Here is a 13548-nt window from a genome sequence, read left to right as displayed (position 1 = left end):
AAGCTTCGAGGTCTGGCCACTTGGCCAGCCGGGAATGGTAGTTTTCAGTGGTTCAGAGTCTTCGTTGTATAGGCTTGTGAATGAACAGTTGTGTACTACATCTTCCGAAGTTCTTCAGGAGCTCGCGTTGGCCGGCTTCTACAGCGCTCTGCATTGTGGGATATGTAGTCCAACTCTAGCGAAGTATAGTAGTGTTCAAAGAAAGGTTGCCAGGACTCGGACTCAGTTTCCCTACCACCCTGAGATGCTCACGGCCCATTGGCTGAGCAAGGCAGATCTGGTTGCACTCCTCCCCGCCCCCAGTGACACAATAGCAGCTCCCTCCAAGATGGCGGCGGCGACTGCAGACCCGGGAGCTGGAAACCCGCAGGCTGGGGACTCCTCCGGTGGGGACTCCGGGGGCGGGCTACCGTCACCTGGAGAGCAGGAACTGAGTCGGCGCCTGCAGCGCTTGTACCCTGCGGTTAATCAACACGAGACGCCGCTGCCGCGCTCCTGGAGTCCCAAGGACAAGTACAACTACATCGGCCTCTCCCAGGGAAACCTCCGTGTCCATTACAAAGGTAACAGCGGGTCTGGCCGCTGGGAGACACGACCTGAGCGTCTACAGGGAGGCTGTGCCCATTATCCCTTTCTTTGTCCGGGCTTTCTGCGAGTTGGGCCTTATCCCATCGGATCATCCGGAGTAGAGGGGTTGGCCAGGCCGGGGTTTACCTGCTTCCTTTCCTCTGTTCCTAAACACCCGACTCAAAGACAATTACACTAAATGTCCAAAACCGGTGTTGGACAGGTCCTTCCGCTTCAGGGCCACCCCTCTTTCCTGAGCTGGCTCCAACTTATTATGCTAGGCCCTTTACCATGGCTTAGTTTCAGTAATGTTTGCAAAAAGAGGTGGTAACATTGTCACAGTAGGTGCTTGGACTGCCTGTCTGCCAGTCATCCGGGACTGGGCTGGGGTTTGTGTGCTAAAGTTGTTGGAAGTGGTGACTTCCATTTTTGCCACTTCCTTCCCCTGGGCTCCAGGCTGGGCTGTTTGGATTCTGGAGAGACAGACAACAGTCTTCTGCCCTTGTTGTTATGGAAGACAGTATCTCTGTCAGGACTGTTGGTCTGGGTTGGAGATGATCTAAAGGTGGGAGACTTAAGTGTTTACTCAGTTGTCTTATTATTCCTTGGAGAGTACAAGAACTTCCTCAGCCCAGGGAGGGTTTGAAGTTATCATGGCATAGAGAAAAAGGAGGCCTCCATTTGCCTTTTCTGGTGTTGACATTCTTTCCTTGGCTTCTTACATCAGGTCATGGCAAAAATCACAAAGATGCAGCCTCTGTACGAGCCACCCACCCCATCCCAGCAGCCTGTGGTATTTACTATTTTGAAGTAAAGATTGTCAGCAAAGGAAGAGATGGGTAAGCCTTTTTCAATATTCCTTTTTCTCTTCAACATAGAACTAGTGTTCCCTGTTGTCAATGTCTGAAGCTCCAGAGCTAGTATTAACGGATGATGTTAGTCTGCCAATCCACTTGGATCTGGGCTACCTCTCCTCTGACTAGAGACATGTTCTGGTCTAAACAGTGGACGTTGAGAGCAGTAGGCACATTGAAGATAGAGCAGAGGGCACTTTTTTTTAGTATTGTAATTAGATAGTCATAGATCAGGGTTGTAAGTAACAAGTTTACATTAACAATTTAGAGGGCAAATGGGGTTTCCCCTGCCAGCATGTGGTGTTTGTGACTTCCCTCCTTTCGAAGTTGAGGTTCCTTTTTATGGCATTGAGTCAAGTAGAGGCCTCAGTAAGCTTCAAAGGGATAGTAGAGTCTGTGTAGCATTCATCAAAGTCGTGGTGGCCACTGTCATCTGGATAAACAGTGTACACACGGTCAGAGTCAGGTGACCTTGCTGCTCATAAACTTGTTTTTCAGTCCAAGGACTTGAACACCAGTTGGACCAGCTTTTGGAACGTCTTATTAAAGTCAGCATTAGGGAGACTCCCTATTTTAGGGTGACCTAAGCAGACACCAGACATCAGAGGGGACATTTTTCCTTGTCTTCCTTATTCCCCCAAGTAACAAAACAGGTGTCCCAAGCTATTCCGTCATGTGACTATTTTGGGACAAGCTTTATTTATTTATTTTTTTTCCTGTTTTTCTTTTCTTAATTTTTTTATTTTTTGAGCACAGTTTCTTGGAACTTGCTCTGTAGCCTGGCCTTGAACTCAGAGATCCTCCTGCCTCTGCCTCCTTAGTGCTGGGATTAAAGGCATGTTCGACCATCACTGCCATCACCCGACTAAGGAACACGTTTTCTTAGGTTTGTTATGGGAGAATTGCAAACACTGCCAGGGACGTTCATGTAGACCTGAGAATGTTTTTGAGCTTTTAGGATAATTTGTCTCCTAATAACTGTCTCACTTAGGTTGTGTGTAAAACAGCATGTTTAGAGGCTGAGCTTGAACTGAACGTGATGATGCATGGCTGTAATCCCAGCATTCGGGAGGCAGAGGCAGATAGATCTCTGTAGAGGCCAGGACAGCCAGGATTATTTCATCAGACGCTGTCTCAAAGCAAAATAAAAAACAAAAACGAGGCTGAGTCTGGGGCAGGATTGTTGGGATTGGAGCCTTGCCTGCTTTCTCAGGGACTTTGTGACATCCCAACCTTGGAGGGCCCTGTGGACTTGGGTGGAGCTTGGGGATTGAGTCTCTTCATAGTCACTCTGGGGAGTTCTGTGAGCATCTAAATTGCCTTTAGCCTTAACATTTAGTGACTTTAGAATTTTAATCAAGGGAATCTGTTGCATCTTTAACTTTCATCTGTTTCATTTGTAGATAGGAAACTTATATTTGCTGGAAGACTTAAGACTTTAATATTTCTTCCCACCATGTGATAAAACATATTTAATGTGTTTAAATCAATGTCAATGAGAATGACCTCTTAAAACAAACACCTCAAAAATAGTTACAGTGTTGACTAAGATGTTGGTGTTGGACTCAGATATTGCCAGGGAGACTGATGGGTGTATTTCTTAAACTTGTAGGGAGGAAAATGGATCTTTTCTCTGTGGCCCTTTTTCATAGATAAGGGCTGAGCTAGTGAGAGACAAGAACAAATTTTCAGAAGGGGAGTATTTAAACTTAGAGATCTGCATTCTTCAGTTGGCCTTTTAGATTTCAGTGGCTCTTTCTGAAGAAAGCTGTGTGTAGACTGTGTAACTGTTGTGTTGTCTACAAGTCTAAGAAAGGTGAAAGCCTGGCATGGTGATGCCCACCTGTGATCTCCAACTCTGGAGGCTGAGGCAGACAGGCTGTTCTACATGGCAAGTCCCAGACCAACCAGGGCTACATAATGAGATCCTGTCTCAAAACGAAGAGCATTTTCCTCAGGCTTCTTTCCCCAGCATGAAGTTTCATGTATCCCAGGCTGGCTTAGAACTTCTTCTTTTTTTTTTTTTTTCCTCCATGAGAAAAGGTTTAATGAGAGAAGAAGAGGAGAGGAGAACAGAGGCTGGCCATGAGCATGTGGAGGGAAGCAGGGGTGACGGGGGTTGGGGGGTGATGGGGAGAGAAAGGACAGAAGGGAAGAGAGCAGAGAATGGAAAAACAAAGAGAACAAGAGGGGAGTAAGAGCGGCTTATAACTTCTTAAATGACCAAAAATGGCCTAGAACTCATCTTCCAACTTTTACTTCCCCAGTGCTAGGATTACAAACACCTGATTTGTACAGTGCTGGGAATCAAACCCAGGGCTTCATAGACCATTGGCAGGTATTCCGTCAATGAGTTACATTCCTGGGCCTTATTTTCCGTGTTTGTACAGATGTTGAATACAGTTGTTGAGTTGATCTGGAAGATTCAATTTCATATAGGTCATGTGGGTGTGTCTGTAGTGGCTTGCTCCAGTAGACAGACAGCTAGAGCAGTTAAGATGGAGGTGGTTATATGACCCCTTAGGGCTACTACTCTCTGGGATCCCTGAAAGGTTTCTTGTGGCTGAGATGTAACCAACTGTTGGTGTGAACCGTATGGTATAGATAGGGTTTTTCTTATACAGGGTTTCTCTGTATAGCCCTGGCTGTGTACAGAACTCACTCTGTAGACCAGGCTAGCCTCAAACTCAGAGATTTGCCTGACCATGGCACCACACCATTTCAGGTTTGGTTTTTGAGGAGATCAACAGGCAGACAGTGCCTCTTCCCCATCAGTATTTGAGGTATATTTCTGACTCAGGTCTTGTTGATGACACGCGCATTAACCGTAGCTTTAGCTATTGGTTTTGTAGCCTTCCTGTGTTGTCTCGTTTGAGCATCTCTAGAAAATGACTGGAGCAAATGATGATAGACTTGTTTTGTGGGTGAGTCTCTGAGATGTTTGGTGGCCTGCTCTGGCTGCAGGGCTTAAGATGTGCAAGCCTCACCTGTCAGATGTCCTTGTCTGATTCCAGACATGTGTCTGAGCTGCTGCTGCCTTTTCCCATTATGACTGCTATTGCATTTCTTCTCTGGTCAGTGTGAAGGAACATCCTTTTGCTTCCTTACAGGATCACCATGTCGGGATAGGGCAGACAGGGATAGTGCTCACTGAGGTTAGAGAAGCAGAGCATGCTGTTTGCTGGGCTTGACTGACTTATTTTTCCATCGAACCTGTAAACCTATGTTTCTAAGCTAGTCTGGTTTGGTTTTACAGAAAGTTTTTTTTTTTTTTTTTTGGTTCTTTTTTTTTTTTTTTTTTTTTTCGGAGCTGGGGACCGAACCCAGGGCCTTGCGCTTCCTAGGTAAGCTCTCTACCACTGAGCTAAATCCCCAGCCCTACAGAAAGTTTTTTTAAGTGATTTTATTATTCATTATTTTATTTTTAGTTGCGCGTGCGTGCGTGTGTGTGTGTGTGTGCGTGTGTGTGTTGAGAGCACAGTATTTGAGGTGGCTAGAATATGATGGCAGACGCCCTGGACTTGGCATTCCAGGCAGTTGTAACCCACCTGACATGGGTGCTGGGAATCAAACTTATGTCCTCTGGAAGGGCACCCATGCTTTTAGCTGATGAGCGCTTTCTCCAGCCCCTCACAGAAGGTGTTCAGTCTGTCTGCTTTGTGTGGTGAGCCTTTTGAGACAGCCTTGTTTCATAGCGTAGCTCAGCTAGCTTCAAACAAATGGCAGTTTCTTGCTGCCTAAGCCTCCCAAGGGTCACAGACTAGTGTTATTTCAAAGATTTATAGACTTTTGTTGTTGTTGGTTTTGTTTTTTGTTTTTGTTTTTCATTGTGATTGTAGCAGGTACAATAGAGCAGGAGCAAAGACAGCAGCAGGAGAGCAGCCTTGTCCGCAGGGAGCCTGTGGCCTGCTCAGTAGGCCTGAGAAGAGCTTTTTGTAAGGGGCAAAGTTGGCACTGTGCTGAGGGGTGAGTAGGGGTTTCCAGAAGGCACAACCTGTGGGTTTGTGACTCTAATGGGTAATTAGCTTCATGCCAGGGTGCTGGGCTTTTGGGCTCTTTCTGTTGAGGAGGGAGGGCTCTGTAGAAGGAGCTAAGAGCTTGGCATAGCTGATTGGCTTCAGCTGAATTTTGCCAAGTCATGAGAGCTGTGAACCTAGGGAGCAGGTCTGATAGGGTGAGAGGATGTCTCAAGCCCTGCCAGGGGTGCCCCTCTGAGATAAGGGGCATCTGGGTTCCTCAGGCAGACTTTATGGACCTGTGGATGTCCCCAGCTTTTTGTGATGGCACATGGAGGGTGTGGCTGTCCTGGCTGACAGATGCTTCAGTGTGACCCTCAAAATAGACTGTAACATCATCCTAGCGGCTGAGGCCTCCTGACATGTGATGGTCAGCTCTACCCAAGAACATTGGACTTAGGCTAAAGCACTAGGTGGTGTAGGGAGTGCTGGTGGGGTTGTCTTCGGTTAGGGCCCTGAGTAAGGATTTTTGGTTATAGCCAATCACTTCTTGATTGCTTGGTCACAAAGCAGTATACCCACCCATTCAAGCTACAGGCTAGGATAAACATTGATTGTCCTAGGACTGGGCTCCAGGAGCACAGACAGGAGGCCTATTTAAAGATGAGAAAGACACACCCCTGCAAGTGACCTTACAGGAGCATAGGAATTGTTAGCCCATGTTAAGGACCCTATCTGGGTTGGCCCAGAGCTTAGATCTCCTCCTGTACCTCTGAGTTGATGGGATGCTTGCAGAAGAGATGGTGATAAAAATTGCAAAGAGCAGCTGGAATGCTCAAGATAAACAAATCAAGAACCAGATGCTTTGGGCAGATCTAGGCTGTCCTGGGCATGGTGGCTTATGCTTGTAATTATTGCACTCATGTAGCAGAGGCAGGAAGATCAAAAGCTTGAACCCAGCTTAGCTTCAAGGCAAGCTTGGGGCTACACAGGGAGACCGTGTTTGTTTGGAAAAATTGGGGCCCAGGGCAGAGTAAGTAGGGGCCAAATGGAAAACCCCTAGTGTATTTTGCCCAAGGATCTCAGACTTTGTTTTGAGGGCAGTTGCATGTACAGACTCTGGCTAGGGCAGAAGACTGCCAGTCTGGTCTAGCAGACCTCTGCTGAGAGTCTTGTCTGTGTGGGCCAGTGGCTTTAGTTCCTTCAACAGGAGCACAGTTTTCTCAAAGCATGGACCTTTCTCTTTCTCAGAGGTAGAATGACTCTCTGCTTATGTTGTCATTGTCTGATGGTTTGGTTTGCCAGCTCCTCTTTGAAAGACAGTACTGGGTTTGGGGATTTAGCTCAGTGGTAGAGCGCAAAGGCCCTGGGTTCGGTCCCCAGCTCCGAAAAAAAGAAAAAAGAAAAAGAGAAAAAAAATAAAGCACCATCCTATGTTTTATGCCCAAGCATTTCCCTCTCGTGTGTTAAGATCACATGATTTTTAATGGAGACTGAGAGTCACTTTATTAAGATTTTTTTTTTCTTTTTTCTTTTTTTCAGAGCTGGGGACCGAACCCAGGGCCTTGCGCTTGCTAGGCAAGCGCTCTACCACTGAGCTAAATCCCCAACCCCAGTTTATTAAGATCTTATTTGTCACCTTCTTGGTCCTCTCATTCAGGAACCCCTCCCCCAATTCTGGTCTCTGTGCATGGTTCAGTGCTCTTGAATCTCTGATTATCTGTGGACTGGCTAATGCCTTACCAATCTCTGCCCTGAGGAGTAGGTGCTATCTTTGCTCAAAGCACTCGGTGCCAGCAGTGGGGTCCTGTTCTCCCTAACTGCCCCAAAGCAGACTTATAAGTGGCTGGAGGCTCTTGGGGTGATACATGTCTTGCCTGTATTGAAGGTGTAAACTAGTTTGGACATCTTGGGATGTAGCTCTGGAATGGGTTGAGGAAGCTGGAGTTCATTTTTCTAATGGTGATTCCTCATTATAACTTGTCACTGGGTCCAACTATGAACTTAGAGTGGGGAGTAAGAACACTTTTTTAAATTTAAAAAATTGTTATGGGGTTGGGGATTTAGCTCAGTGGTAGAGTGCTTGCCTAGCAAGCGCAAGGCCCTGGGTTCAGTCTCCAGTTCCAAAAAAAAGAATTAAAAAAAAATTGTTAATTTCTTTGGGGGTTATTATCCATATGCCCAAATACACATGTGAATGTCGGAAGACAACCTACAAGACTTGGTCCTCTCTTTTCTTTCCCTTCTACTGAGTGGGCCCTGGGATTGAACTCAGGTCTTAAGTCTTGGCAGTGAGTACCTTTACCCACTGAGCTATCTCTATGGCTCTTGGATTTTATTTTATTTTATTGTCTTTTGTTTTAAGAGGCAGGGTTTCTTTGTGTTGCCTGACTGTCCTGAAACTTGCTGTATAGACTAGGCTGGTCTTGGACCCAGACATCTGCCTGCCTTTGCCTCTCAAGTATTGGGATTAAAGGCGTGCACCATTGGCTCTTGAAATTTTTAAGTTAGTATTTATTTTATCTTTTATCCCCCTCCCCCGTGTGTGTGTGTGTGTGTGTGTGTGTGTGTGTGTGTGTGTGTGTGTGTGTTTGTGTGTTTGTGTGTGTGTGTGTGTGTGTGTTTGTTTGCATTATACCTCATACATGGAGGTCAGAAGGCAGCTTGTAAAAATAGATTCTCTTCTGCCATGTGAACCCTAGCTGCTAACTTGGGTTAGCAGGCTTGGCAGCAGGCTCCTTTACACACTGAGCCATCGCACTGACCCATGAGTAGTGATGGTAGAGTTTTATTTTGTTTTGTTTTTTACTATGTAGCTTTGGCTGGCCTGGACCAAACTGTAGACTAGGCTGAGCTCAACCTCATTGAGATCCACTGGCTTCTGCCTCCAGAGTGTGTGGATTAAAGGCACACAGCTCCATACCTGGCTCCTTGGTCAAAGGTCAGCCTCTAGGGAAATTCCTAGACGGTCCTCCTTTTGCTTCTTCAGTCTCCGGAATGCTTGATTTATTTCTGTAGGTGGGTCAGTATAAAGGGGAGAGTTCCAGTTAGAAGGCAAGCCAGGGTTTGTCAGGCTGAGAGACAGCATGAATTTAGCAGACCACTGAAAAGAGTAGAGTCCTAGAGGGAGGTCTGCGTGTGGTCAAAGATCAAGTTGGAAAGAAGACTGAGAGAAGAGGTAGCTGATCTCAGTGCAAGGATGCTTCTCTGCCTCTCAGAATCCATATAAAATGTCTTCATGGCTTCATAGATTAATTGTGTTTGTTGGCTCAAATGTGGAGTCACAGCTGACTTGCAAGGGCTGGAGGACTTGATGACAGAGCAAAGAGAGCCCTCTGTCACCAAGTTGTCAGAACAAGATGCTCTGGGCTGTGTAGGTCCTTGGGAGGGGGCAAGAAAGCTCTTTCCACCCCTCTCCTGCCCCTCTTCTTGTCTTAGAAGGTATCTTAAGATTTCAGGAAACTTTAGTTTAAGTCAGTGTGCTAGCTAGTTTTATATCAACTTAACACATAGTCATCAGAGAGTAGGGAACCTTAATTGAGAACGTGACTCTAGCAAATCAGGCTGTACGAAAGCCTTTAGTCATTTTCTTTTTTTTTTTTTTTTGGTTCTTTTTTTCGGAGCTGGGGACCGAACCCCGGGCCTTGCGCTTCCTAGGTAAGCGCTCTACCACTGAGCTAAATCCCCAGCCCCAGTCATTTTCTTAATAGTGATTGATGGGGGAGAGTCCAGCCAACTGTGGGCTGTGTCACCCCTGGGGTACTGTTCCTGAGGTATATTAGGAAGCAGGCTGAGAAGCCCATGGGGAGCAAGCCAGTAAGCAGTACTCCTCCATGGCCTCTGTGTTAGTCTTGCCTCCAGGTTCCTGTCCTGCTTGAGTTCCTGTCCTGACTTTCTTCAATGATGAACAGTGATTTAGAGAAGCAAAAACCAAATTAAAACTTTTCTTCTCGGGGCTGGGGATTTAGCTCAGTGGTAGAGCGCTTACCTAGGAAGCGCAAGGCCCTGGGTTCGGTCCCCAGCTCCGAAAAAAAAAGAACCAAAAAAAACCAAAAAACAAAAAACTTTTCTTCTCAAGTTGCTTTGGTCATGGTGCTTCAACAGGGCAGTGATAACCCTAAATAATCAGGAATGACAAATGTCAGGGCTCAAATACGCCATTACACCCTGAGCTTCCAGGGAAAACATTAATAATAGCATTCATTCTAGTCCAGGTTTTTTCTCAATTCACAGTATACCAGGCAATTGCCATTTTTAATCACAGTTTCAGCCTAAGATGACTCTAACAGCCATCAGGACAGAGGTAATTGAAATATGAGAAGTAGGCAGCAGAGCCTGGAACTTTCTTTTTTTTTTTTTTGGTTCTTTTTTTTCGGAGCTGGGGACCGAACCCAGGGCCTTGCGCTTCCTAGGTAAGCGCTCTACCACTGAGCTAAATCCCCAGCCCCTGGAACTTTCTTTTTAAACTTTTTTTTTTTAATTTTTTTCTTTTTTTCTTTTTTCGGGGCTGGGGACCGAACCCAGGACCTTGCGCTTCCTAGGTAAGCGCTCTACCACTGAGCCAAATCCCCAACCCTATTAATTTTTATGTATATGAGTACACTGTAGCTGTCTTCAGACACACCAGAAGAGGGCGTCAGATCTCATTACAAATGGTTCTGAGCCACCCATGTGGTTGCTGGGAATTGAACTCAGGACCTCTGGAAGAGCAGTCAGTGCTCTTAACCCCTGAGCCATCTCTCCAGCCCCCGGAACTTTCTTTTCTTTTTTTTTTTTTTTTTTTTTTCGGAGCTGGGGACCAAACCCAGGGCCCTAACAAGCGCTCTACCACTGAGCTAAATCCCCAACCCCTGGAACTTTCTATGTAGACTAGGCTGGCCTTGAACTCACTGGCTGAACTCAGATCTGTTGGAAGAGCAGCAGAACTCTTAACTGCTGAGCCATCTCTCCAGCCTCTAAAATGGGTATAGTTTTAACTGGGCATGGTATTCATGTTACTCCACAATTTGAAGACTGCTGTGTATTAGGCTACAGGGTGAAACCCTGTCTGAAACAAGCAAACACTTTTATAGTACTAGGGATCTAACCCTGGGCCTCATTATTTTTTATATATTATGGGTATGTGTTGTGAGTCTGTGTATATGTGTACATGTGTGTGCATGTATCTGTGGAGGACAGAGGAAAGTGTCAGATACTCTGGAGCTTGAATTACAGACAGGCAGCTGTGAGCTGCCCAACATGGGTGCTGGGAGTGTAAGTCTTCTGGAGGAGAAGCTTGTACTTGTAACTGTCGAGCTAGCTTTCTAGCTTCTGTGTTTTTTTTTTTTTTTTTAAAGATTTATTTATTGGGGCTGGGGATTTAGCTCAGTGGTAGAACCTAGGAAGCGCAAGGCCCTGGGTTCGGTCCCCAGCTCCGAAAAAAAGAACCAAAAAAAAAAAAAAAAAAAGATTTATTTATTATATATGAGTACACTGTAGCTGTCTTCAGATATACCAGAAGAGGCAATCAGATCTCATTACAGATGGTTGTGAGCCACCATGTGGTTGCTGGGAATTGAACTCAGAACCTCTGGAAAAGCAGTCAGTGCTCTTAACCGCTGAGCCATCTAGCTTTTGTTTTTGAGACAAAGTTTCATGTATTCTAGTCCCCTGAAAGTCACTATATAGCTTATGATAACCTTGGATCTGCTTCTAGAGTGCTAGGTAGAGGGATGTGCGTGCGTGCGTGCGTGCGTGCGTGCGTGCGTGCGTGCGTGTGTGTGTGTGTGTGTGTGTGTATGTGTGTTCGTCTGTGTCCATCCGTGTTCCCACATCTGGATTATGTGGTGCAGGAGATTGAACCCAGGTCTTGCTGCTTGCTAGACAAGTACTATGCCAACCGAGTTACAGCCTTTGCCTATAGTCAGTCAATCATTCTGTCTGTCCATTTGTTTGTCTGTCTTTGTTTTTTTAGACAGAGTTTCTCTGTGTAACTCTGGCTGTCCTGGAACTCACTTTGTAGATTAGGCTGGCCTCAAACTCAGAGATCCTCTGTTTCCTCCTCCCAAGCACTGGAATTAAAGGTGTGCACCACCGTTGTCCAGCAAAATTTTATTTGAAGATAGAGTCTAAGTAAATTGCCTAGCATGCCTTTGAATTTATTCCATAGTCCAGGCCAGCCTTGAATTTGGGATTTTCTTACCACAGTCTCCTTAGTAGCTGGAATTCTCGGCCTGGTGATTCAGGCCTGACTCTGAGAAACAATTGCTCTAGAGTTAAATGGTTTATGCTTGAGAACTTAAGCACATTTATCATGTTTACACCTAGCTGTGCCCTAGTTCTGTAATTACTTAAAGCTGAAGAGGCAGAGGTTGGAGTCCAGGGTCTACCACACGTAGGGTTTGATGAGGGGACCCTTCTAACATTAAGCTGAGATACTGAATGTCTACACTCTCTGGTTAAGGACAGTGTGTTTGTTTGTTTGTTTTTTTTTTTAATGGGCAGGATCTGGAAAGTCAAGACTTGATTCTAAGACTATTAGCCCTTTAGAGAAGGACCCCAGAGCTGAGTAAACTAGGATTGTCTGTGTTTGGCATGTTCCGAGTGTCAGGTGTCGGTGAGTGTACCAGGGTTTCCTGATCCACACTCTAAGCCACCTCTCTATGGGAGCACATCTTCACTCAAAGCCTTTTTGCCTTTTGGATTATTTCTCCCTGAATAGTGCTGGGATCTGTCATGTCCCTCTAAGTGAGCTGCATGGCTTCCTGGCAATGGGCTATGGTTGCTGGAGGAACAAGGTCCACACAGTAACTGGTTTCATAATAGTCTGGTTTTAAGTGGGCTCATCAGACTATGAAATACAATCTCCAGTGCCAAGTATTAGCTCTCATTTCAGACCTAAGTGTCAGTTGGTGGTTGGCCTGAATGGTCTTCCAGGAACCATTTTGTAGCTACTGTACTAAAGCCTTCTCTGTTATTGAGTCTACTGGTTTCTTTTATCTGGGGCAGGTTCTGAGAGGAACAAGATTACTGGCTGATGAGCTGTGGCTCAAGTGTTAGCTGTCAAGATGAAACTGCTAGGCGAATCCCTGGAGGTCCTTGGAGATCAGGGACTTTTTCTTCTTTTGGTTTTTCAAGACAGGGTTTCTCTGTGTAGCCCTGGCTGTCCTGGAACTCACGCTGTAGTCCAGGCTGGCCTTATATTCAGAGATTCCCCTTGCCTTTATCTCAGATAGGTTTAAAGGTGTTTGCCACCACCAAACATGATCTTTTTGATTTTAAATCAGGGAAGGTGGGCTTTCAGCTTCCCATAGAGCCTCAAGGTTTTTGTTTCTTCTCCTTTTTTTCCTCTTTTGTATCATTCCTTACCAGAGCTATTGCATTGATAGAACTTTTAAGTCTAAAGTCTTGAAGTCCTGTAGTCAAATAACATCCTGCATCTTATGCGGTCATTGTTTAAGGTGCCCAAGGATTTGGTGGCCCATAAGATCCACCTTCCCTCTGAAAGAAAATTGAGAGCCAGTGAGAAGAGCTGGGTTTGTGTTCTTATTGTTCTCATTTCTCTGTGCAAGCAGAGAGGGGCTTCTTATTTCTGGCCCTGATACAATGCCACAGTACAGACTGCTCTGATGCTTTCCATTGAGCTCTGTGCCAGGGCCTTACTTGTCTTATCAGGAAAAGCCAGCTGACCCTCATGCTATCTAGCTCAGCTATAAGGACTGTGTGTGCTAAAAACCTTCAACATAAAATGTGCTGTTTGCCACTTTATTATTTTCTTCTTTCCTCCCCCAACCCCCTTCCTTCCTTGTTTCTCTCTCTCTCTTTCTTCCTTCCTTTCTTTCTTTCTTCCTTCCTTTCTTCCTTTCTTTCTTTCTTCTTTCTTTCTTTCTTTCTTTCTTTCTTTCTTTCTTTCTTTCTTTCTTTCTTTCTTTTTTTTGGAGCTGGGGACCGAACTCAGGGCCTTGTGCTTGCTAGGCAAGCGCTCTGCCACTGAGCTAAATCCCCAACCCCTTAGATATTTTTTAAAAAGATTTATTTCATGTATGTGGGTACACTGACACTGTCTTCAGACGCACCAGAAGACAGCATCAGATCCCATTACAGGGCCACCATGTGGTTGCTGGGAATTGAATTCATGGCCTCTAGAAGAGCAGTCAGTGCTCTTAACCACTGAGCCATCTCTCCAGCCCTAT

General features: G+C 45.6%; 1 protein-coding gene across 5 annotated transcripts in view; it reads left to right on the top strand.

Moving 5' to 3' along the window:
• Window position 1: 1 nt before the first annotated feature.
• Ranbp10 (RAN binding protein 10) overlaps window positions 2-13548 on the top strand; it is a 60797-nt gene continuing 47250 nt past the window's right edge. For 4 of the 5 annotated variants that reach the window (XM_063278126.1, XM_039097833.2, XM_017601317.3 and 1 more), the window contains exons 1-2: window positions 2-563; window positions 1295-1406. In XM_063278126.1, the coding sequence (XP_063134196.1) occupies window positions 35-563; window positions 1295-1406 (641 nt within the window). In that variant the 5' untranslated portion in view covers window positions 2-34. The remainder of the gene's footprint in view (window positions 564-1294; window positions 1407-13548) is intronic. The other variant, NM_001135875.1, reaches the window with a different exon arrangement.

Source organism: Rattus norvegicus, chromosome 19, assembly GCF_036323735.1.
Source record: "Rattus norvegicus strain BN/NHsdMcwi chromosome 19, GRCr8, whole genome shotgun sequence".
NCBI classification, from domain to species: domain Eukaryota; kingdom Metazoa; phylum Chordata; class Mammalia; order Rodentia; family Muridae; genus Rattus; species Rattus norvegicus.
Note: the sequence above shows the minus strand (reverse complement) of the source record. Positions and strands in the feature narration are given on the sequence as shown.